This window comes from Dipodomys ordii, unplaced genomic scaffold, assembly GCF_000151885.1.
Source record: "Dipodomys ordii isolate 6190 unplaced genomic scaffold, Dord_2.0 Scaffold157, whole genome shotgun sequence".
NCBI lineage: Eukaryota > Metazoa > Chordata > Mammalia > Rodentia > Heteromyidae > Dipodomys > Dipodomys ordii.
This window is the reverse complement of record NW_012267373.1, coordinates 2,405,530-2,433,221: the sequence shown is the minus strand read 5'-3', so window position 1 is coordinate 2,433,221 and position 27,692 is coordinate 2,405,530. Positions and strand designations below refer to the sequence as shown.

General features: G+C 37.8%; 1 protein-coding gene across 1 annotated transcript in view; it reads right to left on the bottom strand.

The window, feature by feature from the left end:
* Frk (fyn-related Src family tyrosine kinase) overlaps positions 1-27,692 on the bottom strand; it is an 87,408-nt gene that overhangs the window by 27,459 nt on the left and 32,257 nt on the right. Inside the window, exon 2 of the mRNA XM_013032796.1 lies at positions 17,328-17,449. Coding sequence (XP_012888250.1) covers positions 17,328-17,449 — 122 coding nt within the window. The remainder of the gene's footprint in view (positions 1-17,327; positions 17,450-27,692) is intronic.

Here is a 27,692-nt window from a genome sequence, read left to right as displayed (position 1 = left end):
GATGAAGATACATCTGGCAACTCGCATATCTTGGATTGCTAAAGAACCTAGATCATATTCCTTATGGAAACCATAACTGCATATGGGCAAATATGATTAATTTTGTCAACATGAGGACAGATCTCCAACTGACAGATTTTTGAGTATTTTATTTGTGTTCAAAGGCAACTCTTTCAAAGCTACATAGCTTTTAAAATAGAAGAATACACATAATGCCTCTGGAGTTTTTTTAGGAAAGCAATATAAAAATTAACCACCTAAAGACAAGCTCAATCAAAATATAGTCTACTATGATACTGATACTGTTTATGTAAAAAAAGGCATGAAACTTATTTCTCTTAAATTCAGAGTTTAAAATCACAATTCATTTTTGTTTCCATAAGTCAGCAAGAGGTAGTGTATTTCTCTTTTGCTTTATCTGCCAGAAAAGCCCAGGATAAACTGACTTCTAAACCTAGATACTTATCTCCCATTAGAGGCTAAACAAGATCTTGTCTATTGATTTTGTCTTTTTTATGTTTTAATGTTTTATACTGTGCTTGAGCATTTTAAGCCAACTTAAAATATTTTGTAGATGAGGAAAATCTTACCCCAATTGAATGATAAATATTCAAATGCAGGGTACGCCTATTAAATATAAGAACCAAATTCTAAAGAAATGAACCAAACTGCCTGATAGGGGAAGAAGCTGTTTCTCTAGGATTTCTGCTCATGAAAGTTTCGAGATTCTTTCAGAGTCTGTTAATAAAAAGACAAGGAAAAAAGAGAATATGAACTATGCACTACAAGAAAATCTCAAGATTTGCTTTAGGTTTTTTTGTTTTTGTTTTTCCATGATGAAAAAAATGAAGCCCAGTCTTAGATTCCAGCACTGCAAGCAATTTAGATTACTCCAGACCTCTAAACGCAGTAGTAGCAGATGTAGAAGTAAATAGAGCATCTCTCTTGCTTCTTAATATTTCACTGCATGTCTACTTAGATGACTGCATTCATTCCACAATTATTGCAACTATTTATTTTCAATCTACTTCTACGGGACTTTGAGCCCTTTGATTGTGGGGACCATATCTTAAGAAAACCTAAGAGCACCCAGTAAGCATTAAATAAATGAATACCACAGCGACGGATGGATAGATGGATGGATTCAAAGTCATTAAAGGGAAGCTTCTCCTTAAGACTATACATATAATAGAGACATAGAAAACGCTGCTCATTATAATTACATAAAATAGGAGTATAATTTTGCTTTTTTCTTCTTTTATGCTTTTGCCTCCTCTGTATTTTACTTTTCACAAAATTGTTTAAGAAACACCTGCAGGTGGTTATAAGTTAGTTCTGTAGAGAAAAAGGTATTGAAAGAAAGTCCCTGCCCTGCTGAAACAAAGAGCAATATAAGTTTTCATCTCTGGTGTGCATAGGCTTTTAAGACAACGATTTGGTTCCCATGCCAAAATTTCCCATAGACTAATGCAAAGCACATTTCTAAAATGCATTAGAAGTGACTTCATGTTTAATGAAATCCTGATAGTTATAAATCAGCAAATATGCACGTCATTTTAAATATTCAGTTTAAGATTGGAGCTACTATCTTATTAAGTTGTATTATAGTTACTTCATTCATTTTTTTATTCTATGAACACATATTTCATAGTAATCACCACCTAGAAAATAAATGTGTAAAATCGTGACGTAACTTTAAACCCTAGTCAATCCTACCAATTGGCTGTGTTTTCATTTATAGCTCAAGTTCCTAGACATTTTAAATCATATTTTTGTCAAGTAAAATCAGACATTTCCTCTTGCAAATTAACATACTGATCATGAAAACTGCATGTTGTTTTCTGGCATGCCACAAGAGGGAGCATATGTTTGACTGAACCCCTCAGGTGGCCTTATTACAAGAATGGGAAGCAGAAGCTGGCCAGTTTGGATTTTTAACTAAGGATCCTAGGCCACATATATAAAATAAAGGGGGAACTGGCTCTCAGTTTAATAGACAAAACTCCTTGATTGCCTTTCAATCAAGACTCAGCACCATGGCTTTCCAAAACTCTTTGCCTCTCCATTTCTCAAAACTTTTTTTTCTCTTTTTTTTCTACTGTGAGAACATAAGTTTGTTATCTAAACAAAAAACTAGATACAAGGATCAGTTCTAGAACTATGAAAATGTCATCCATAATGAATTAATCATGAGCACGTGTATAGCACCTACAATGCAATACCTTTGTTAGCTATTCAGGCACACTGGTGGCAAAATGTGAGTGAACAATTCACAGGTACATATTTTATTTTAAAGAGTTAAAAAGTACATCACAGAATCCAGGTAGCTCATGCCTATAATCCTAGCTACTTAGGAAGCTGAGATCTAAGGAAGATAGTTCAAAGCCAAGCCAGACAGGAAAGTCCATGAGACTCTTATATCCAATGTAAGCACCAAAAAAAAAGCTAGAAATGGAGCTGTGGCTCAAGTAGTAGAGTGCTAACCTTGAGCACAAAAGCCAAGGACAGTGACCAAGCTAAGCACCAGGACTGGCACATACAAATGAAAGTATATTGCAGAGTTTCCCTGATTTGAGGAAGTTCTTAGTACCAGACATTATCTGTACAAAAATATTTTCCATAGATTTTCATTAATTATTAGCTAGAGTATTGATTTTTGTTTTGTCTCTCTTATAATGCTATCCCCTATTAATCTCTTACAGAAAATCATGTGTTCTCTTTTCTGGGTTTCTTAAAGCACTGTGCAGATAACTTGATTATGACACTTAGTCTGATGTAACCTATTTATTTGTTTACCCAATGATTCTTCAAAATAAACATAAATGAAACTTCTATGATGGATCAGTAAATGAATGAGCTGCTGAGTAAAGTAAATGATTAAAAATTAGCTCAGAACAAACGTCCCAATACTTTTAAAAATTATTTTTCTATGCATTACTTTTCATCCCTGTGACAAAGTCCTGGTGATAAAAACAGAAGGTGGAAAATTTTTATTTTGGCTCAATTTTTCAGAGTATTCTCTTCATAATCAGCTGGCTCCACTGCGTTCAGGCTTATGGTGAGACAGAACATACTGATGGAAGGGTGTGGTGGAGGAAAGCTGCTCACTTTATGGCAGCCAGAAGCAGAGAGAACAAGAAGGGCCTGGAGACAAAATGCAACTTTCAAAGTCAGGCCTCCAGCTCCCAACTGCCTAATAGCCCACTCAGCTACAAAGTCAAGGAACTAGTGAAGTTAGTGCCCCTAGGACCTAATCTCCTTCACAAAGTCCATAATCTGGCAATCAACCCTTTAATACAAGTCACTGGAGCTGAAGAAAAGCACTTCATAGCCAAACCAAATTATATGAAAAGGAGAAGCAAGGGAAAAAGTCAGGAGGACCTTTTTTAAACTATACAACCTCTGTAAGCAAATATTTTATTAAAAAAGGAAAAGGAAATTATCTGCATGCCAGACACTATGTTAAGAAAGTAAAATCAAAACTTTTTTTAAAAAGACAAGAAGTATAAGGCTTAACCATGCAATAGCTGGTGTGAATCTCTCAGGAAGTACAGTATGATTTAAGGTTATGTGAAAGATCCAAGCTGGAAATGAATTTTGGTAAAACTATCAAAGATTGAAATGGCATAGTAAATAGGGAATTAATGTCATTTGTAAAGCAGAGCTATTGAAGGCTTTTGACTCTTCATGATAAAAGAAAAAAATGATGACCAAATTCAATGTATAATTCTCCTATTGAACATAATACAAATAAAGGGCTAGAAGTTTGGAAAGATTTGATTATATTTTCGCTAATGGATTATATAATTGTATCCTATCACACAGCAGAGTATATATTACTTCAGAGAGTAATCATATCACATACATACTAATAGTAAAATTTTAGGGTTTAAATAGCATGAAATCTGCAAATACACACACACACACACACACACACACACACTTATGAATGTTGGAAAGTAAATGTCAGAAACTGTTAAAAGTTTGGTACAATTATATAACTTATCAACCTTATAAGTAAAGTTAAGCCAAAAAAGTATGCCTTCAAACTTTATCAGAGAGAAAAAAAAAGAAAAAAATCTTTATTGGCTATATAAATTCATGGCGTTTAATGGTATGAAGGAGAATTTTAAAGCCAACTCAATTTTCATTCTTCTGAAATTACTTTTTACCTGAATCTCATAGACTTCTTTAAAATATATACTTGATATTGAAGTACACTGGAAAAACACCTGAGGGATAGATATTTTTAATATATTTTGCTTGGGAAACTATGCCCTTTCAATCTGAAAATATAAGTTTTATTTTTTTTAACTCAGGAATTTTTTCTTCTGCTACATCATTACTGTTACCTGCATTTAATTATGCTAGAAAATTTAAAGATAACTCTCCACTTTATACACCAGCCTTCCTTACTTTCATCCCTCTTTCTTCCCTCCAGAGCTCCTCAGGCATGTACGATCGCCAGCTGCTTTCCTCATGGGAGACCATTTTGTTCACAGTGATGACTGTTATGCCTTATTTCACAGCATTTTTGTACTTTCTTGTGCCCATAGTTTCTAATCAAATGTGTTCAAAATTGTTCTTCTGTTCCTTTTAGTGTATGTATTTTCCTCTCTATCTCCAGGTTATCATGTGTCATCTCATACAATTATTTTTTCCCAAGCAACTTTTTATATTAAAAAATTCTCAATAACCAAGAAGTTTAGATAATTTTGTGCTAAAGATTTTTAATTTATTTTCTTATCGGACTCAGATTTTAATATGCTTTGTCAAGTCAGGGTAGAGGGAATGTGATAGTGATTTTTCTTAGCATTACTACTGAACCCTCTTTATTTTTTTTTAAACAGTATCTTTCTTTAATGACCCTTCGGAAATGGAAGCTTCTGAGCTGGCTCCATCCTCACCTTTAGGCCTCAACCCTGGGACCGTTAGATGAAGTCCCTGCCTTAACCTGGAGGTAAGAGAGGGTCACCACTCCCCATGATGGTCCATTTTTAAAATCCTAGTCACTTATGAAATAAGGCTGGGGACAGGCAAAGGGATCTGGAAGACAGGGCCCAAGTCAGACCAGTCTGAAGATGCTGGAGTGATGAGACCCTTGAGCCAGCATGGCTGAGGGAAGTAATAGGAGACAGATCGACAGACAGACAGACAGACAGACAGACAGATTCCTTGAGGTCCTGTCTGGGTGGTCATGGATACTGACATTCTCTTAATTATGAATTTTCTAGTTACTCTGAGATTCATGTTTGCTAAACACCCCTTAAAGCCCCTTATCTGGAGCATCCCTGGGATCCCCCTGAGACCACATGAGAGATGGAAGGACTCTGGGAACATGCAAAGGAAGGAAGCAGAGATCCCACCCCACCCTGCTGCTCTAGAGGACCATGAATCAAGCTCCATCTGGGCCCCAAAGGTCCTTCACATCAATGATGAGGATCAATGCTGAAGTTGTTGGTTCTGCAGCTGCCATGGACCCAGATTAGGCCATGGCCATCCTCCATGTGGTGACCTCTGGCTTTCAGGAATCGGTCTCCTCCTCTATGAACTCACTGTCCACCTCAGAAGGTTGGATTGTAGTTCTAAGGGCAGAGGGCCCCAGGCCAGGCTGTCACCTGGGTTCTGGTTCAAGGTTAAGACATTCTGCAGAACCTGGATCAAGCTGCTAAGACTCAGGGCAGCTTGGTTGGCTCCTAGGGCCAAGTAGGTCACACAGAACCTTTCTGCTGGTCACACCACAGTGGGCGGCAGGAAAGAGAGCAGGTGCTTTCCTGGCTGCACCGAGTTCTCCAGGCTGGGTATACAGTGGTTAGGAGTCCTGTTGAGCCAAAAGAAGTCCAGCATTTGACTTCTAAGCAGGATTCCGGAGGGGGTGATATGGCCACTGCCAAAGGACCAGGTCATGGCCACAATAAAGTCATCAGGGACCATAATCAGTACCTTGGAAGCTGTGGGAGCCCCATCCAGCTCATAGATGGCCAGGAGCTGCCTGGGAGTCATTGATGTGGTCCTGGAGGTAGGCAGCTTCCATCTTGCTGAGCACACTGTCCATGCACTCAGCGATGCTTTAGCTGAACAGCTGCCTCTCCCTGCATCTGAGCCCTTCCTGGAGACATTCCTGCCATTGGGTCTCCCAGCACTACCTGGCTCCTTGCAGGCCTGAGCTGGCTGAGGTACTGCAGGCCCTTGGTTCCTCTGGCCCTGCTACTTCCTACAGTGGTGGCAATGTCACCCTGGAGAGGACTTCAGCAACTACAGCACCCTTGTGGAGAAGCCTGTATGTGGCATGTCCAGAGGTCCCCTCGTTCTCAGTTCCCCACCCTGCATGCAGGTCCTGCTCTTATTAGTGCTCTCAATATCCTAGAGGACTCCAGTCTCCCCAGCCTGGTATTCAAGAGCAGGTGTTTCCTTCACCGGGTGAAGACCTTCACTCTGAAGGTCGCATTAGCCCCGCATAGTAGGTCGGAAGATCTTCAGTATGGTTCTGCCATTACTGAGCCCTCTTTTCTACAGAACACTGATGGTTTCATCAATGAATTTACATTTAGATCATAAATTAGAGGAGTGTGACATTGAGTATCCAGAATATGATTACCTTTTCTATTCATCCTCAAATAAAAAGGAACTTGGTATATAGAAAAAAATTGACATGCGCCTGTCTGTTTCCATTTGTTTCGTGGATATATGTTTCCCTCTGTTCACACAGCAGAGCTGCTACTGACTCTAAAATATTTTCCACTGTCTAGCAATCATACAGACTCTGCTATTCTCGAAGCAGGGCCAACCTTCTTCTTCTCTCCTGGGATGAAGACTGCCAAGGAGACACACAATTCACTACTTCCCAGTTGCTATGACTTGTGTCCTTCTGCCCAAATGAATCTACTGAAGTCTAATTATCAATATGATGGCATTTGGAGCTGGGACCTTTGGATAATAATTAGGTTTAGAGGAGGTCATGAGGTTGGAAACTCCATGTATGGTTGGATTCATGCCCTTCTAGAAAAAGAAACAGACCAGAGCCCTATGTCTCTACCAATGAGGGGATACAGCTCAGGGCAGCCATCTGTAAACCACCAAGATGAGGACCGTTATTGAAACACCAACCTGGTCAACATTGTGTTAGATCTTGGGATTCCCAGTCCTAACAGCTAGACGCTGATGGATAATAACTTAAACTAAAAGCACTCACCTTCCCCAGTGACAACCATATCTTAGAAATGTCCTTGCTGCCTTGCTGCGAACCCCGCTGACTCATCTCCCCTCTCCTTCCTCTGAACAAACGCACCCAGCAATTGTGGAAGACAGCCTCTGACGAAGGTCTCGAAGGTCATGTCAGGCGCTGACACCCTGGCAGATATAGATGCTGTTGAAACCTTGAAACCCTCTACTCAACAAACGAGTGCTCTCCCACCCCACCTCCATCTCGCCCTGCTTCCAGCTGCCACTTCACTTGCTGACTCCACTTTTTCTGTCTAATATTTAGAGACCCTGGTTGTAAGGGTGTGTGCCATTTCCCCTTCAGCCAGATTTTCCTCCCAAATAAAACCTCTTGGTCTGTTAAGTTCACCTTTCCTGCTGTTTTTCTTTTCTAATATAAGCAACAAGTGGCTGTTGCCTACCTGTCCTCACACTGACCCAGACAGTATTGTTGAATGGTGAATGCATGTTGAACCTAAAGAACGTGTGAAGAAAACTCACCAGAGATCAGCACTCTTATTTCTTCTTTACTGAAAGCCTAGCTTTCACACACCAGTATGTAACACTATCATCACCAATGCACCTTTGACTTTTTAAAATTGTTATTGTAAAGGTGATGTACAGAGGACTTAAAGTTACATAAGTCAGGTGATTACACATTTCTTTCTGAATTACGTCCCCTCCACCTTCCTTTTCTCTCTTCCAGTTTTTCCCTCCCATCCCTACCCACCAGTTGTATAGTTCATTTCAATATTGTGTCTATCTAGTGAGTACCACTACTGCATTTGCCTGCCCTTTGTCCCTCCATTTCTGTGCAACCTTAACTGACATCCCATTTTCTGGGCTGGAAGCTGCTGTCCTGTTTGTTAGATAGAAAATGAAGGAAGCTTAAGGAATGCCAGGTCACTAAGTCACTTCCGCACAGGAAGGCAGAGGCCAACTGGCTTCCAGGTCTTACCTCCCTGGGCACACACTAAATTCAGGTCAAAGCATCTCCCATCATGCTTGATAAGGATCACAACCCTCATCGGATGCCAAGGTCAAGTTCTTTCTGGCCATTTTCAACATTTCCACAGAAGCTTGGAAAGTATCTATCCATATACTAACAGATCATTGATGAATAGATTTGGTTTACAGTGCTATTACAATTTTTGAATATCTTAGCTAGGTTCTTGAATAACTGAATAGAAAGTAGGTAACTCCTTTCTTACTTAATAACAAATTTATTTGTATAGGGTTACATACAAAGGGAAATAATATACATCACTTCTTTGTTATAATTTCCCTAAAATAGCTTAAAGTCTCAATACAAAAAAGTGTTATAAATAAACAAAACAAGGTAACTAAATAAGATTTTTGTGAATCAATATGAGAGGTTCACAGAGAATCAGAAACACACACACACACACACGTACATTCACATACACACACACACACACACACACACACACACAATCCCCATAAAGAATATTATGGCCTCTTGTCAAGCACCACAGGTTCATGTTTATAATCCTCAGAAAGCTGAGATCTGAGGCTCAAAGCTCGAAGCATAAATTGGAAAGTTTATGAGTCTCTTTAATAAACCACCAAAAGACAGAAAGTGAATTTGTGACTCACATGGTAGAGCACTAGCCTTAAGCAAAAAAAGCTCAGGGATAGTTACAAGGCCCTGAGTTCAAGCCCTAGGACTGGCACACAGATACGCACACACACACACACACACACACACACACAAGAATGTTATAATCTCTCATAAGGAATATTATGGATTTTCAGTAAAAGGTTTCTCCCTGAGCCAGTACCCAAGAGAAAAAATTATTTAGCTTCCACACCAGTGTATTTGCATGTACTGATACAAATGCAGATATATGTTCTACATAATAAAATGTTAATTTAACTTTATAGAGTATTTAAAATATCCCAATATAACGTACTAGCAGTAATGTTAAGAAAAGGCAGTATACACCATAACTCAAAAAAAGTCACATGCTATTATAGTCTATGATATTTGCAATTAAGCAGAACACATCTAAATTATGACTTTAATTAAAAGGCATTTTCTAAGATGGCACCAACATGTTTAAAATTTAATACATTTTATATGAGATACTATAGTCATTAACATAAAATTTCTTTTTTGCAGCCTGTGCACATTTTAACAAGCAACACATCTTTAACCAATATCAAAATGCTCCCAGAATCCATAGAAGTTTCATTAGATAATAAATTTTTAAAAATAATTTTTCCAGTCACTTAATACTCACTCCTAGTTGGGAAATACTTATATTCTTGGTTAATAGTAACAGAATTACTGACAAACTGCAGTAGCCACAGGGTCCACATTAATTTTAGAAGAATGAATGCGTGGCTCTGGAGACTGATAGTGAAAACACGGAGCCTTTAGTCTCTGAGCTAGTCAGATTTGAATTCGTCATCCTATCTGAAAAGTTTGGGGGCATTCATGGTAGCTGAGCAGTTGGTGTCCAGTAAGTTGGGTCTAGACACTTTGTCATGCACAGAGGTAGAGGGCCACACAAACAAGTGCTATCTGTTCCCAATCTGCCCTTTCTACAAAGAAGAGAGCAGATTTTCTACCTAGGGACCAAAAAAAAAAAAAAAACCCTGACTTGTCAAAGTGTGAAATTGTTTTTGTAAAGGAAGTCTGAAACACAACAGATAGGGGGATTATTTGTGATCATGATCTACACAACCCAGACTTAAGAAGCTTAAGGAAGTGACATGACCTTGCCTATCTTTCTTTGCTCTTATAAAATGAAGAGGTGAGCATAGAAGTGTCTACATGCTTTATAAAACTATTGGAAAACTTAAGGTAGGAAAAAGTATGCAACAAAACCCATAAAACTGTTTTTTTTCTGGCCAACAAGTTTATAATCTGGTTCATAGAGCACATGTTCACTCACAGTAAAAGAGTCACTCACAAATAAGTGAATCTTTGAACACATCTGTCTAATATGAAAGATGCATACAAGGTCAATGTGAAAGGGCAGGTACATATCTTCCCTAAGGAAATTGTTGTTCTCATTACTTTTAGTTGCTGTGAAAATCTATTTATACAGCATGCAGAAAGATCGACAAAGCTGTATCATTCTGAATCATCCATATCATTCAGGAAGTTGTTTCCTATTACTCTGGCCAATTCCAAATATCAAAGTTCCCCTTAATAAAGACATAATTATGCAGCTAAGAGATATCACATACATAAATCACGCAAATGACATTCTTTCAATAAAGAAAATTCTACCATTTGTGCAGTATTTCTAGCAATGACAGTCAATCATTTAGAAGGATTTTTAAAATTATTTGGTTTTAAAATTCTTGTGTATTCATATTAAAATTTAAAAATTTAAATTTAAGTGATGTTACTATAGGAGCTTATTTTCAAGAAAAGACTTTACAGAAACCTCAATTATAATTAAACTTTTGAATACTTCATGGGCTCTACATGGTTCATTATACAAAATGATAACCATGGAAAATTCTCTGATGGGAATCAGTAGACACAATCCTGAAATTTTGCTTTTGAGGGCTGTCCAATTATTCTCAATTAAACCAAGTTAAATGTTTTAAGCAGAAAGCCAGACACAAAGGCCTCATACTTGTAAGCCTGGCTACCCTAGAGAGCAGAAAAGTCTAGGAGACCATTACTTCCAGTTACCCAGTACAAAAAAAGGCATACTAGAGGGTTGGCTGAAGTGGTAGAGCACCAGCCCTGAGTAAAAAGCCAAGCAAGAACATGAAACCCTAAGTTCAAGCCTCAGCACCAGCATACACAGAGGCACACATGCACACACATACATACATACACACACACACAGCCTCAAAACCTACCTTAGGTTATTTCTGTGACCCCTCCTCTTCTGTAGTTCATGCTCTACTGTAGACCTCTTTGAGCTAAAGCTATCATTGCTGCTCAGTGACTCAGGCCAGACATCTGACAGCTTTTCTTCATTTCCTTTACTCCATTTCTGATCAATCACCGATTGATGTTTGTTGTATTGCGTAGATATTTCTCAACTTTATTTCCTCCTCTCCATTTCTCCTTACTATATCATAGATAAGACTAACATTTAAGACACAAAGGACTATCTAGGAGCTTTCTCCAGACTGCTTGCAAAGTACTCCATGGTGCAGACCCACCATGACCCCAACCTCGGCATGAGGGGCTGCCTCTGAACTCAGCTTCCTGTAGGTCCCTTGGTTGCCTCTATTGGGCAAAGGAAGCTTCAATTTCCCACCGCTTCTAGAACCTATGGATTCTAAAGTTTCTAAATAACCCTGAAAATGGTCAATAGTAAAATTAGCCTGCCTTAACACTAAAGCAGGCTTTTCATTCCAAATCCTAAGGCTTCTCCCAAATTTTCCAGATTAAAAAAGAAGAAGAAGAAGAATAGCTGAGCACAATGGTTCCCAGCTACAATCCCAGCTACTTGGAGACACAGATTGAGAGAACTGTGGTTCAAGGAAAGCTTGGGGAGTTGGGTGGGATATTAGACCCTTATATCAAGCAATAAACTGGGTATGGTAGATCATAGTGTAATCCCAGTGCATGAGAGATCTAAATGGGTGAATCACACTCCAGCTTGGCTTGGGCAAAAATGCAAGTCTTTATTTTTAAAAATAACTTAAACATGGCATGGCTCAAATGCAAGAGCACTGGGTAGCAAGCAGAAAGCCCTGAGTTTAAACTCCATTACCACCAAAAGAAAAAACATCTAAAATTACAGAGAAACCCTCCTGCTTTGGAAGATGGCCTGTGTGAAGCAGAGAATTCAATTCACATGCAGAACAATGAGATTGGGGTCTATTGCCTTTCTCTTCAGACTCGACTCACTTTGAACCTGTGATTTCAGACATAGTCAGAGATGCCAACTTGTGTTTTCTCCTCTCACTTCTCCCCAGGCTGATGTCTACAAATCTCTCATCTACCCTTCACATGAAAGATAACTGCCTAAAACAGAACGGACCAATCAATTCCTCCCCAAAACGTTGGAACAAGGTCCAAATTCCTCATTCTAGCTTCAGCTTCCTACACTAACTTTCTATTTATCCTGTCCATCCTACACACACACATACACACGCACACACACACACACACACACACACACACCTGAAACATCCTCCACTCTTGCCACCATTCCACACACACCAGATGTACTCCTAACATCGTAAACATGGGTTATCCAGAAACAACTATTCTCACATTGCCACCTTGTAACAAAAAAAGACACAACACACAAGTCCTTTCCTCCAGGAAGCCTTCTTTGGCACTCCCTTTAAGACTTGGCTCCTGGCCACTCTTTCTTCACAATAAGACAACTGTATTACAATCTTCCAGATTGAATTCAGAGATGGTTCCTTGCTGAGCTATACTACCCTTTATCTAGCAGAGGGTAGGCACATAGTAAGTATTCTGAATGTTTGTTGAAACCATAAACAACAACATCAGCAAGTAACATCAGCTCCTCACGCACTTGTCAGGGAGATTTTTTTTTCCACTTGTGATCTCCATTTCAGTCTATTACTATTGGCTCTTGAAAGGATTTCACTGAGGGAAAACTTGGAAGTCCCTATATTGCTCCATAGATTTTTATACATAGACTTGCCTAGAGCAAAATGACAATACACAATGGAAAAATCTTTTCTAAAACTCTCACCAGCTCAGTGATGACCCTCTACTGCACATCCTTAAAGGGTGCCTTAAACAGGAATAAAAATACTTCATAGGACACCAAACATCCGATTACCATTAATGGTTAACAGCAGTAATAATTTCCTTTTACATAATTGATTGATACCAGAAAATAGCCAAATCTGTTGAAATACAGTCAGAATTTTATTTTATTTTTTCATAAAAAAAGCAATTCACTCCCAATGACAAATAATAGTAAGGCCACTAAAACTGCCTGTCAGGCATTTAATGAAGACAGATTCTCTGGCTACCACATATAATATGTAATATCCAAAAGCGGCTGCTGTAATTCACAGCTAATTAGTGTCTTGTGGTTAGGAGAGGTGTCATGGCCCCAACTCTCTTTTCTGATCTGTTCAGACCTCACAAAAGCCTACAGGCATTCAAGGATCACAACAACCCAATTAGTACCTACCCCACCCTTGGGCTGCTGTGTCCGGGAGCTACCCCACCATCAATAAATCATGCTTTCTCATGAAGCTCTTCTCTGACAGCTGCAAGCCATTGCTGCCCAACGAATAAAGACAATATTTCTAAAGAAAATTCATGTGGGAAAGACAGAGATTGAAAAGGGATATTATTTGCTTTCCTTTAGCAACAGAGCAGTCAGCAAAATTGAAGGCCATCAATTCTGACTGATTAAGGAGACAACTGCACTGAGAAATAGATCTATGAGTGAGACATCTGAAGATCCTTAGTGATAATCAACAGTCAGCAATTGGTTTGTTTGTTTGTTTAATGTAGAGAAATTGAAGACCTTTTTCTTCCCATCTTTTCCCCCTAAATCCTTCCCTCTGGCTAATAAGAGAATTTCCCTTTCACTAGGACATAATAGGATGTATTTACTTTATCCTCCAGTGAATACACAGCAATCAGATAATTTGTTTGAAAGACTAAATTGTTTGACTTCACTGAAAAAGAATCTATAATGATATGCTGGTCTCTAAGCAAGGCCTACAAAGCTTCCTAAATCCATAAGCAAGCTCTAGAGTATTCTCCACACATTGCAGCCAATATCCTCCTAATTTTCTTCTAAGCCTGCAAAGCTGTTTTGTTCCAGCATATTCTTCCTAGACAGGGTTCTGAGCAGTCACTGTAGCCTGAGCATTATTCAAACATGAGTCAGGTAATTCTACATTTAGTTTGTTTTCCTGGAGGGAATATTATTCTTCCATATTTTAATGCTTCTCTGAAACATTTAATCCAGCTTTTGGCTAAATAACTACCACCAAATTTGATATATGAATATTGGGAAAGGCATACAAACAAACAGGAATGCAGTTAGACAAGAAATTCTCTTATAGCTCTTCTTATTAAGCACAGAGAATTCAAAAAGATTCAATATCTTCCTCTGAAAACAACATTTTCATGGAAATATTCAAATATATATCTACAAGGATGTTCACTGTATCATACATATTTTATAACAGCAAAATAACTCAAAACTGTTTTAAGTATTAAAGATGAAATAGGTCAAATAAAATGATGGTACAGGCATGCAATGGGAAACTATGTAGTCTCTCACAGCAAAATATAGAAATACCAAAGAGCATGAAAAAATATTTACAGGATAATACAAAACAGAAATTAAAATTATGAATGCTGGATCATATCACAAATACACAATTACATGCATGTGTGTTAATGTAGAAACTCACACGTTTATATTCTAAACACAGTCTAGACAGATGTATATAGTTCATGATCTACAAAATGTCCTCAATTTCTTTTCAGGTGTATGAGAGTGAGAATGCATGTGTGTGTGTGTGTGTGTGTGTGTGTGTGTGTGTGTAAATAAATAGAGGTCAAGTGCATGAGATATATATTTTTTAAGTGCATGAGAAAGATATTTTAATATTTAAAATTTCCTCAGAAATGATACTCTAGAGTATTCTTCTCTGAGCTGTTCTGTTTATCTGACATTTTATTTTATTCATGACTAGAAGTCATTATAACATCACCTGGCTTGGTACAGATGTGCACTATTGTGAGGATCCAATTTGAGTCGGGAAAGGCAACACCACCATGACGTGCCAGGCAGAGAGCATGAGGTACACAAAATAATGCAAGATAAGCATTTACTGCAAAGCAACAGGAATGAAGGAAAGTAAAACCTCTTCTCCTACAAGGCTTATATCTGCTAGAGAAGCAGAATACTTGCTTGAAGAGGGTGACCATGTAAGTGGCAGGCCTACACAGTATAAAGAGAGAACATTTCACACCTAGAGAATTTAATTTTTAAAAATACACTACAGAATTGCAATAGAACTAAAAACACAGATTTTAGCAAGGCTATACCTGTGCTGATAATCATGCTTATAATCCTAGCTACTTGAGAAGTGGAGATCTGGGAATTAAAAGTTTGTGTCTATGCACAGAAAGTTACCAAGATCCCTTTTCAACCCACAGCTGAGTACAGGGGTAAGTATCTGTCATCCCAAGCTACATAAGAGACTGAGATTGGGAGGTTCACAATTCTAGTTCAGCCTGGACTGAAAAGTTAATGACAGGCCTGGGAAGGGGCTCAGTGGTAGAGTGCTTGCCTTGTATGCATGAGGCCCTGAGTTCAGTTCCTCAGCACCACATAAGCAGAAAAATCCAGGAGTGGCACTGTGGCTCAAGTGGTAGAGTGCTAGCCTTGAGCTGAAAAGCTGAGGGACAGCACCCAGGCCCAGAGTTCAGGCCCCACGACTGGCAAAAAATAAATAAATAAATAAGTTTATGACATTCTATCCTCATGAAGGAGAGCTGGATGTGGGGTGGTGCTGTAATTTCAGAAATGAGGAAAGCCCCAAGTAGGTGAATTGTGGCTTAGACTTGCACCCAGGTTGGAAGGGATACCAAGCTCAAAAAGAACCAGAAAAGAACAGGGCAGGCTGGAGGTGTGGCTTAAGCAATAAACTACCAGGTTAGCAAGCACAAAATCCTGTATTCAAACCCCAGTGCCACCAAAAACAATGAATAAAAGCTAATTACTTAAGTAATTAATACAGAAAGAAAAGAAATAGGAGGAGAGAGCAAGAAGACCATGAGAAAACAATCAGCTCCCCAGACTGAGGGAAAGAAAACAGAACTCGACAAGACAAGAATCCCTAGATCCGTGTCTGTGACTTTGTACTTACATCACATCAAAATGGCTCACAGCCTCAATGGGAGCAGAAACCTTGAAACCAAGACAGTAAATGTAGGGAAAATACTAGAACTCATGCATATATGCAGAATAGAATTTCAGGGGTGCAAAAGATAAGAGGGAGAACTGACAAACTGGCCACATCAAGCTTCAAAGCTGCTGTACAGAAAAGATATAATTTCAACCTGCAAGGAAAGCCTACAGAATAGGAGATGATTTTGCCAGCTCTCCATCTGACAGAAGTCTAATAAACAGAATACACAAGGAGCTCAAAAACTAAAACCCCAGAGAATCAATCATCAAATTAATAAGTGGGCAAAGTTGTTGAACGGAAGTCCATGTTCAATAAACACATGAAGAAATGTTCAACATCCCTGACCATAAAAGAAATGCAAATCAAAACGACATTGAGATTCCATCTCATGCCAATAACAACTGTCAAGATCACAAACAGCAAAAATGCTGGCAAGGTTGCAGAAAGAAAGACACCTATTATACTGTTGTTGGGAATATAAACGAGTGCAACTACTATGGAAATAGTGCTTACTAAACACCACATTTAGCCAAAAGATGACACATCAGGACAAAACAAAGGCAACTGTTCATCACAGCATAGTTCACAATAGCCAAGTTATGGAAACAGCCCAGAGGCCCCACCACAGATGAATGGATTTTTAAATGTGCTATAAATAGACAATGGGATTTTTATGCAACCACCAGGAAGAAAGAAATTATATCATTTGCAGAGAAATAGATGGATCTGGAAAACATTATACTTAGTAAGTCAAACCCAGAAAGACAAAAAAATGTATGTTTTCTCCCATATGTGAACCTTAAATCCATACAATCACACATAGAGACATATGCCTACTTACACCATTCAGTTAGCTAATGTATAGTACAAAAATGAATGGATCTCCATAGAGTAACAGCTGGCAGACAGTTTAACAAAATGACTACCAGAAGCTGAAATAAATTGTAAAGGAGGGACAGTAGTGGGAGTGAGGGTGCATGAATGAAAAAGGGAAACAGGGAACAAGTACAGCAAGAATATGATAAAGGAAGTTTGGAATTGCGCCAGGCAGGAGTTGGGGAGTGGGGAGCAGGCTGGGAGAGAATGATAGAACTGATGATTTTGAATAGGAGGCACTGAACACTTAAATGGACAGAATAAATTGGAATCTGCTTGTACAGCATGTTGAAATTCAAGAGAAAAAGATTAAATTAAGAGATCAAGACCATAAACGCTCAAACCCATACTGGAATCTCACAAAACAATGCCCATACCTGAGAGGGAGAAATCTCCTGTCTGGCTTTCACTTTCTCTGATTAGGAAGGCACCTGTACGGTTTTCTGAATATAATAGTTGCTTTTCTGCATCTGTTCTTTTGATTGCTCCAAAGAACCACCTAAAAGAAAAATACATAAACCTTGATTAATCAATCAATGTTCTTTTCTTAAGGAGCAAGAAGCTTGGCAAGAAAGTATTCTAACATTCAGCAATACTCGATGCTCTTCAGTGAAATTACTATAGATCCAAATGGTAGCTTTTGACACTTGAGATCATTTTTCAGCATCAGGATGTCAGTAACCCAAATCAGAATTCATAAAAATAAATTACAAAGTGGGAATTGTCTAAAATCCATTCTACATTCCTTCTCATTTCTGCATTTGGTCTGTTGGCCTTGAAATGTAAGCCTGCACAATCCAGACTCTAAATTCCCCAGTCACAATCTGTCTACCAACACCTCAGCTAGCATGTTCAGAGCAAACATGCCAATTAAAGTATACATGTGCTTCATGTTAACATGGGAGTATGAAACTCCGCTTCTTCAGACAGTAATTCCCTTCTTTCCCCACCTCCATTCCTCCCGAGACAACTATAATATATGATTCTGCATTTTAAGAGACATTTATTAAAATAAATGAAACACTGAGCAGTGGAGAGATTGTGTGCAGGCTAATTTCTGCCTTAGGACATATCTTCTTGGTGCTTTACTCTTTATCTTGTCTTTACCTTCATCCTTCCAGAAATATGTGTCAGATACTGAACAGGCAAATTCATGAATGTGATCAACTGAACAAAAAAATGATAGATCTTTAATATCAGAGCCAGTATAAAAGTGGACTAGGTTGGTGGGACCAGTCTAATCTAATAACAGGAAGCTGAGCTATCATTTTTTTCAAAAATGGCCCCCCCTTGCTATGGTGCCATACAGACGATCGTTACTTTTAAAGATTTCAGGTAAAACACAGGTTTTTTTCAGGTGTCTTCTTTACAAGTGGTAACACCCCAAAGGAGGAAATATAGGCTTGTGGAAGGAAATATTAGGAGAGGAGAAGAAATGCTAGCCATCAAATATTTACACAACCCATTGTCCTTTGACAACTTTCATGTCATAACACTAGAGAATAACTGTAGTAAAGCAATGAGTGAAATCCTTCAGCCATTTGACTTTCTTTGTCAATACAAAAGAATTTATAGTCAATCATAAGTCCAGATAAATAATATGGAACTTTTTTTATTGTGAAAATACCATACAGAGGAGTTACAATTACATGGGCAAGATATTGAGTACATTTCTTATCAAGCATTGTTGCCTCCTCCTTTGTTTCCCCTTCCTATCCCTTCCCATCTTCCCCACCCCACCCCACCACCTGCTCCCTCATCTCCCACCACATGGCCAAAGTTGTAAAGTTCGTTTTTCAACATAACAACTTGTATATCTCGTTGTTGCAATGGGTCCACCTGTATCCCTATTTAAACAAGTTGTTTTTTCCCTTCCCCTCCACAAATTATACCAACATCAAATACAGTGAAAGCAGGGGTTATATTGTGGGGGAGGGACATACAAAGCAACAAAGAAATTATCTTATATTTTAGAAACAATCACATGGAAAAAAAACATTTGAACACTTATCTTGGGGTTGATTTTGCCTAACATCAACTTATCTGACTTTTTCTGCTTGACTCAGACATATACTAGTTATTACAAATAAGGGAAACCATGGGGCCTATGTTTCTTTGGACCTGGCTCACTTCACTTAATATAATTTTTTCCAAGTCTTTCCATTTAATATGGAACATTTTTAATACCATAAAACCTTCCAAGATGTCCTGAAAATTTACTCTGGACATAGTTATATCATGGCCAAAAGTGATATGCAGAAGTTTTATGTGGCTCATAATTGTTAATGCAAGAGATGCTTGGAAGTTCCTATCTAGTAAGCTACACTGGGGACATACACAGGATTTTTGGTGACCTAGATTGTTCTTAGGCAAAGAAAAACCTATCCTAAGAATTATAAGGTAAATAGTGCCAAGGTAGCTCAATGTAGACATCCTGCCTTATACATTTGAGGCCTGAATAAGCAAATGGAAAAGTAAAATTGCTATAAAATGTGTGTCCAATTTTTACTCTTGAAAATTAGCTTGAAATTTATTGTGATGTCTGCTTCCACATATTTATTTATAACTCCATGTGACACCGAGGCATGTATTGGATACCATCAAGGCCCTGTATTTTTTTAAGTTTGATTTAAATAAAATTTTAAAAAATTCAAATCTTCTTGACAATTGATGAGTGCTAGAGAATTACACTAATAGTAATGCACCTAGAAGGAAGTGAAAGGAAAAGAACTGAAAAGGGACATGATAATATAAATATGAATGTCTATACTTATTAAGACTTATCTCTACTAATGATCAAGTAACACCCATATTAACTCTTATCATGTTGGAACAGCAACTACTCAAAAAATCTCAGCCATTTAAGACAATAAAGAATTGCTTTTTTTTGGCCGAATGTCTATTAAAGGTCATCTGGAATTCTGCTCTGGAACTTTACTCTCAGATTTTCTATCTCCATGTGTCCATGAATCTGAACCAAGACTGGAAAGTATGGTTAATCAATCATAGGCTGCTTGCTAGACCTTCAGTTTGAAGCCTCTACTCATGAGGTAAGTCATACAAAGACAGCAGAAATACAGTCCCACCATTCCCCCAGGAGGCAGAGAACTAGGAACAATTGGGGCACTGAACTAGTTGCAGTGATTCAATCTATAGACGATGATTGGCCCAACTAAAATCACATAAGGCATGGAACATTCCAGTTGGCATGGAAATATCCATAGGAAAATAGAAATACATCTTTCCTATGCCTGCAGAAATAAAAGAACACAAGAGCATAATTTAAAAAATATCTCAAATTGACCCAAACATAAACTATGGGTAAAAGGATGCAATCATGAACAAATGGGGCAAATGTCATCAATAATCCTTATGAAAAAAAATATATACATTGTCTACAGTATATATGATAATTTCAAATAATTTGCCTTTGGACTAGTACAAAGATACATAATAATATTTATTGTATCACCATTTAAACTTCTGTATTATAAGATTACCATATAAAGACATTAAAAGATAAGTCTCAAAACTTGAAAAAATACATGCAAGGTAGATATATAAAAATAGAACTGTTATTCAGATTACATTAAAATCTATGTTCAATAAAAGTCAAAACAGTGGAAAAATTGGCAAAAGATATAAGTGGACAGTTTGGAGAAATAGATAACAGCCTCTGTGCTAGAAATTAGGTATTATACTGAAAACTACAATCAAATTCAATTTTACACTTTATCTCACGTATTGGGAAAATGCATATTGGGAAAATATGAAACATAACCTTTATACAACACTAGTGACATTATAGTTTGGTACCACAAATTTAGAAAGCAATTTAGCACTATTCAGTAAAGCTGAATATTTGCATACTACTCGATTTTGTTTCCTAAGTATAACATTCACTAAAGAATTAATTCTAGCACTGACAAATTAGAAACAAAGACTGGTGTAGCTTAGTTGTAGAGGTCATGCCTAGCATGCACAAGGCCTTGGGTTTGATCCTCAGCAAGAACCACCAAAAAATAAAACAAAAGGGCTTGGAAGGTGGCTCAGTGGTAGAGCGCTTGCCTTGCATGCATGAGGCCCTGGGTTCAATTCCTCAGCACCATATAAGCAAAAAGAAAAAAGCTGGAAGTGGCGCTGTGGCTCAAGTGGTAGAGCACTAGCCTTGAGCTGAAGAGCTGAGGGACAGCGTACAGGCCCAGAGTTCAGGCCCCACGACCAGACCCAAACATAAATAAATAAATAAATAAAATAAAAATAAAACCATAAGAGAGAAGAAATGAACTGTTATGTATATTAAATGTAATATTGCAGGTTGTTTACAAGAAATAAATTGTTCATATGCCAAAAGATATATACATGACAGGCTTTGGGTCACACCTGTAATACCAGCACTTGAGAGGCTGAACCAGCACTTGAGAGGCTGAGATAGGAAGATTGCAAGTTGAAAACCAGCCTAGCCCACACAGCAAGTTCTAGACCAGCTGAGGCCATGTCTCAATAAAAACAAAGCAAGGGCTGGGAATGTGGCTTAGTGGTAGAGTGCTTGCCTAGCTTCCATGAAGCCTTGGGTTCAATTCCTCAGTACCACATAAATAGAAAAATCCAGAAGTGGCGCTGTGGCTCAAGTGGTAGAATGCTAGCCTTGAGCAAAAGAAGCTCAGGGACAGTGCCCAGGCCCTGAGTTCAAGCCCCAGGACTGGCGGGGGGAGGGGGGAAGATGTATGCCATTGTAATGTCATTTGTATAAAGCTTAAGCAAATATATTTTTAAAATTGTAGCATGTTTTGTCTGGGGAGGATTGGAAGATGAACAAGAGGGGGACAACTAGAGAGACAAATAGTGGGCATATACAGTCCTAATATTAAATGCACATGTTCACGTATGTGCATTCACAAATGGAACGAGGTAACTTGAGGGAATGGGTGGGTTTGAGATAGGTGGGAGGAATGATGGAAGGGGTGACAGTGATCAAGATGCATTGTATTCCTAAATTGACATGTTGAACTGAAACTCCTTTGCACAACTGCACAAAGATCATTGAAACAGCTAGATATATAGTATAGATATATGCATGCCTAGTGAGAGTAATAGTTAAAATATCAAATATTTCCTTTTAATTCCAATTCCAAAACTGGTAAATTTTCTTCACACATATATTTCAAGCTACGAAGCAATATACCTATCAGCTCAATGCATTTTCCTGATTCAAAAGGCCATGCATATGTGTCAGCATTAAAATGCTTGATACAAACATACATATGTAAACATTTACAAGAATTACACTTTATGAAGCAAGTCAAACTTTATAATTGTGATTTTATTTCCTATATTTCATTCTCAAGCATAAATCCTCTATTGCATCTTTTATGTAGATATATTTATAATATACTCAGATAATCAAGTCTCCTGATGACATATTTTTCTACCCACTATATTTAGAAGCAAGCCGTTTTTGTAAATTAAACGATAAAGAGGGAAGCTCTATAATAATTGTTCAAAAGCCATTTGGGACTTAATGGATGGGACCATTGCTTTACAAGACAAATCACACCAGAATTGAGTCCATACTAATGATGGAATGGATATGAATATTTGACTAGATGCAGCAACTCATTCAATGCCTGAAATTTTGCTTGGCTTAGCTCCCAACAGGAAGGGAAGAATGTAAAATAAAAAATTCTTGTCTACATTTAGTGTCATAATAATGCCACCATTCATACTCAAAGATGATGCACTTGCTATAGATGGAATCTTCAGAGCACATGATAGAGAGAGACAGCTTGCTCCACTCTTCACATGTGTGAAACATTTCCTTATTTTGAGGCCTGTTCTCTCCCAGCTGGTCCTAGGCTGAAAGAATGCAAACTCCAGGCCTGGTTCTTGACCACAGCCATTTTCAACTATCTCTGGAAGCTGATGATCTTCTAGGCAGTAAACAGTGAGTGCCAAGAAGGAATTTAGAGGAAAATCCCACGCATCAGTCTTCCTTAATGTGGGGTCAATATTGCATGAAAACTTATTGGAAATGGAAAAATCTCAGAACACACTCCAGACCTACTGACATAGAAACTCTGGAGTTATAGTTCAGCAACCCATGTTTTAATATAACCCCCAAGTGATTCTCACCTATATATGAGAAATATTGATGTGCAGAGATAGCAAAAAGAAGCATAGTAATGTATACAAGGCCACTGAGAGTAAATTAGAGTTTGGCACTCACATGTGATGATACCACATACATTCACATACATATACACTTTATTGATATTTAATCAAGATAATTTGTATTACTATAGAATACCATGTCACCAAAAAGATATTGGCCTCCTCAAAGGAGGACCTATTAAGGGAATAAGAAATGCTCCCGTAGTGTACACCTTGGAAGGAAGAGGACAGCGAGGGGAAAACACTAGGAGAAAACGAGGGAAGAGGTAACACTTCTCAAAAAGAAATGTACTCATTATCTGACTTATGTTACTACAGCCCCTTCACTATATCACCTTTACAATAAAAAAGAAATTAAAAGAAAGGCTCCCATGAGATGAAAACAGAAGACAAAATAAATGCTTATTTGAGATAAAAGTAGTAAGAGACTAAAGCATAAAATTTATTTTGTAAGCAATTAGTATGTGTCTAAATGTATATAACAATTATCAAAATTATTAATATAATTTTGTAACATATGTAATCAATACCAAATCAATATAATTTTATGATATATTAATATAATTCTATAATTATAAGCAATTATCAAATATCTAAATGTATATAATCAAGTCTGTAAATATATTTCATACTACCATAGGAATATCTACCCTAGCAAACCATATTTGGATGGATAAATTTCAGAACAATGGAAATACTGTACTTCTGTTTAAGAACCAACACACCAAAACTTATACTGCATACTTCTCAGAGAACAGCAAGGGACAATGAATGTGAGGACAGAGACTTTCACTGTTTACTCTGTATTTTTAATAATTTAGATATTTTCAATAAGATGTTGTAGACAACCTTAAGATTTACTGAAATATGAAACTTTAGAAGTCACTAAAGATTATGCTACAGGGCTGGGAAGATGGCTCAGTGGTAGAGCGCTTGCCTTGCATGCCTGAAGTCCTGGGTTCGATTCCTCAGCACCACATAAGCAAAAAGAAAAAAACCAGAAGTGGCGCTGTGGCTCAAGTGGTAGAGCGCTAGCCTTGAGCTGAAGAGCTGAGGGGCAGTGCCCAGGCCCAGAGTTCAGGCCCCACAACTGGACCCCCGGACCCAAAAAAAAAAAAAAAGATTATGCTACAAAAATCTACAGGTTGCAAAAGTTTGGACCACGAAGGTTGGCCATTAGAACATACAGATAATGGCAAAAGATCATGTGACATGTGAATAGGGATGAGCAATGGAACAATGCCTGGTTTCAAATCTGAATAGCTACAAAGGCAAAGAGGGCCCACAGTAAAAGCAATGACATCTTTCTGGGGAAGCTCTCCTTCACCTCTCAGGTCTCAATTTTCTCATTTGGAAGTGAGAACGCTGATACTTCCATCTTAGTCTCATTTTGACATTTTTTTTTTAAAAAAAGCCTATCTATAAAGAGCTTAATGTCTAGGTACATTCATACATCAAGGCTATTGAAGGAAGCAATTATAAATTTGTCTTAGACGTGTCAGGTTTGAAGTCAAAATGAAATACGTGACTATGTGAACACAATTTGTCGCTTTTTCTGTGTTTTTCTTGAATGTGACTGTTCTGTCCTGCTTACCATTATTGTCTAGGACACCAGGACACACGCTGCCACCAGGTGGCAGTATTTTTACTAATCAAGAAAAGATGAAATCTATACTAGAATTGATTAACTGGAGGCTCTGTATTTTACATGGGGGAGTGAGAAGAGTCAAAGTGAGGTTTAAGGAAGAAAAAAAAACAGGAGCTCTGCAGTACTGCAAAATATCAACATTTAAGTAATAATATGGATATGATATCAACCAAATGGTAACACTTTAGGGGAATCAACATTGGGAAAAATGTCTTACCTCCATTAAAAGTTCATAATTTCATCTAATCGAGTTTGTGATGCCATAATGAGTGGTGAAAAGGAGGTAAATAGGTCACTCATAATTCTAATCAGGCTGAGATAATTTCCTCCTACATTTTAAAAATAGAAACCCAGGCTGAAAAACTGCTGGCTAAGGTTTACAGAAGATAACCTATAATTTCTTTTTCTAGAATCTCCCTAAAAAATAAAGAGGCTAGTACTTAAAGTACTATAGACAGATTCCAGGAAGAAAACGAGTTAGGAAGAAGAGAAGGAAGAAAAGTCAGAAAGTAAAGTAAGTGGATAAACCTGGCAAAAGCACCCAGTGGGAAAGGAACGAGAAGATTCCCCGAAGGGAATTACACAAGGCACAGGCAGTGTCCTTACTGTTTTCATTATTACATGTTGTAGAATGAGTGAAGAAATCATCAGCCTCATCAATTCGGCTTAAGAGACTTCAGAGACACTGACATTCACAATCATAGTCCACAGGGCACACAGATGGTTGGTCACTAGTGGTTTCTAAAGGGCTTGGATTCAGAGTCCCCTTGAACTACAATGGTTTTGCATGACTCACTGGCATCTTTCTGTGCTTAGTCAACATTGCCAGGAAGGCCTCTGTGAAGTTCTACCTTTCCAGGTAATTGAGCCCCACCCCTTCTTCAAAGCTCCATATAGGCTCAGTGTGTCCTTGGCTTGCTGTAAGCTAGCCCTGCCACTAGTCCCCTTCCTGCTCCCCTCCCCCATCACAAGAAGAAAGAAAAGAATGCTTCCATAGATTTTGTTATTCATTTTTTTCTTTCCATTTTCCCCAACAAAACCTTTGTCCAACTCATTATCAGTAAGTGAGTCATAGCAATAAATTGCAACATATTGCTATATAGTCTTTTTTATATTTATGTTGTTGTTTTGGTCATGGGGCTTGAACGCAGGGCCTGGGCACTGTTCCTGAGCTTTTTTACTCAAGGCTAGCTAGCACGCTACCACCTTGAACCATAGCACCACTTGCTGTTTTCTGGTGGTTAACTGGAGATAAGAGACTCAGGAACTTCCCTTCCCTAGGCTGGCTTCAAATCCCAATCCTCAGATCTCAGCCTCCTGCATAACCAGGATTACAGGCATAAGCCACCAGCACCCAGCTAGGTTATATTTATTGATCATATACAAGAAGCACCGGTGTCACAAGTTTTAACCGTATTAATCTAAGCATCTCTCCTCTGTTCACATTACCATCAAAGGATTTATCTACAGAAAATATGACTTGGGTATCTTACCAAAACATACAAATATCTAGATTGTTTTTGTTATGGTTGTTGTTCTTTGTTGTGTTTTGATAGCCTATGCAATAAACCCCATTGGCCTGGAATTTCAGGTTGTATACAAGATGTAGATATTAGACATTCCTTCAATTTTATCTTTCCTAGGATTGCTCCAGCTAACTTCACTGGGCCATCATTAACTGTAGTAGCATTACTTAAACTTGCCTATTCCGAATTCTTAAAGTACTACAGGAACTGGTAGTAATCACCTGGTACTAATCACCTGGTAGAACATAAAGTATACAAAGCCAATGCTGAATTTTTATGCATATATTTTCTCTTTGGAGCTGTTACAGAAATACTTCTTGATGGAACCATTCATTCTTGGAACTTACATGTAGTCATTTTATATCATCTTTGAGCTTATTCTGAACCTTGGACTTTAGATTATGCCAGTGTTGCCATGTAATATTTGTGTGTGTATCTGTGTGTGTCTGTGTGTCTGTGAGTTTACCATATAATATAAAGTGCTTTCTCTGCTATGAGCAAGTTGTACCACAATTCTAATATTAATTGGCCTGAAACTACAGATTATAATATTATATCTCTCTCTTCTATAGAATAATTGCATATAATCATAAAGGTCAGAAATGAAACTGACTTTTCTGTCTTAAAAACACAAGCTTCCCAGAACGGCACACATGTAAACTATGCTGATAAACTGACAACATCACTCTGGGACAATTACAATGCAGGCCTTGTAGTCACACAAAAACCAGGAAGTCATTACTTGAGTCACTTGATAGTGTTTTTTGTTGCTGTCATTCACGTTTATAATCAACTTATAGAAGGGGAATTTTGAAGGAAGTATTCTGTGTTTTTGTCACTAAAGGAGATGACTCTTTTTATAAGAATCTGGTTATAATTTCAGCCTATTTCCCTGTGTCTAGTGATCAAAAATATGTGATTCCTTGCACACAAAAGTTTCACAAAGACTACAGCAAAGTTCAGACAGGTCTTTATACTCAAAGCATTGTTTTGATTCATAACCATGTTTGTAAAAGGAAATGGAGTCCAATATTGATTTCTCTTCTAAAGCAAGAGTGTTTTTATACATATGCAGACATGACACTGCCAATCTTCAAGCTAAAATATAAATGTAAATTATAACATTTCTTTACAATATATAAGATTGATCTCAGAAACAATATATATACACACATGTATATCACTCTTATTCCTATGAATAAGCTTTTCATTGGAAGTATATTTCTTAATAAACATGTGAGGGGTTCATTTCAGAAGCAGTAGTACTACTTACTTCATCTTGAGAAGAAAAACAAAAGGGATTTAATTTCAAAAAATTTAAATTTAAAAAAAATTTAATTCCCAGTGTCATCAATAATATTACCCACTTTATGTGAATCATTAAATGTTCTTAAAAC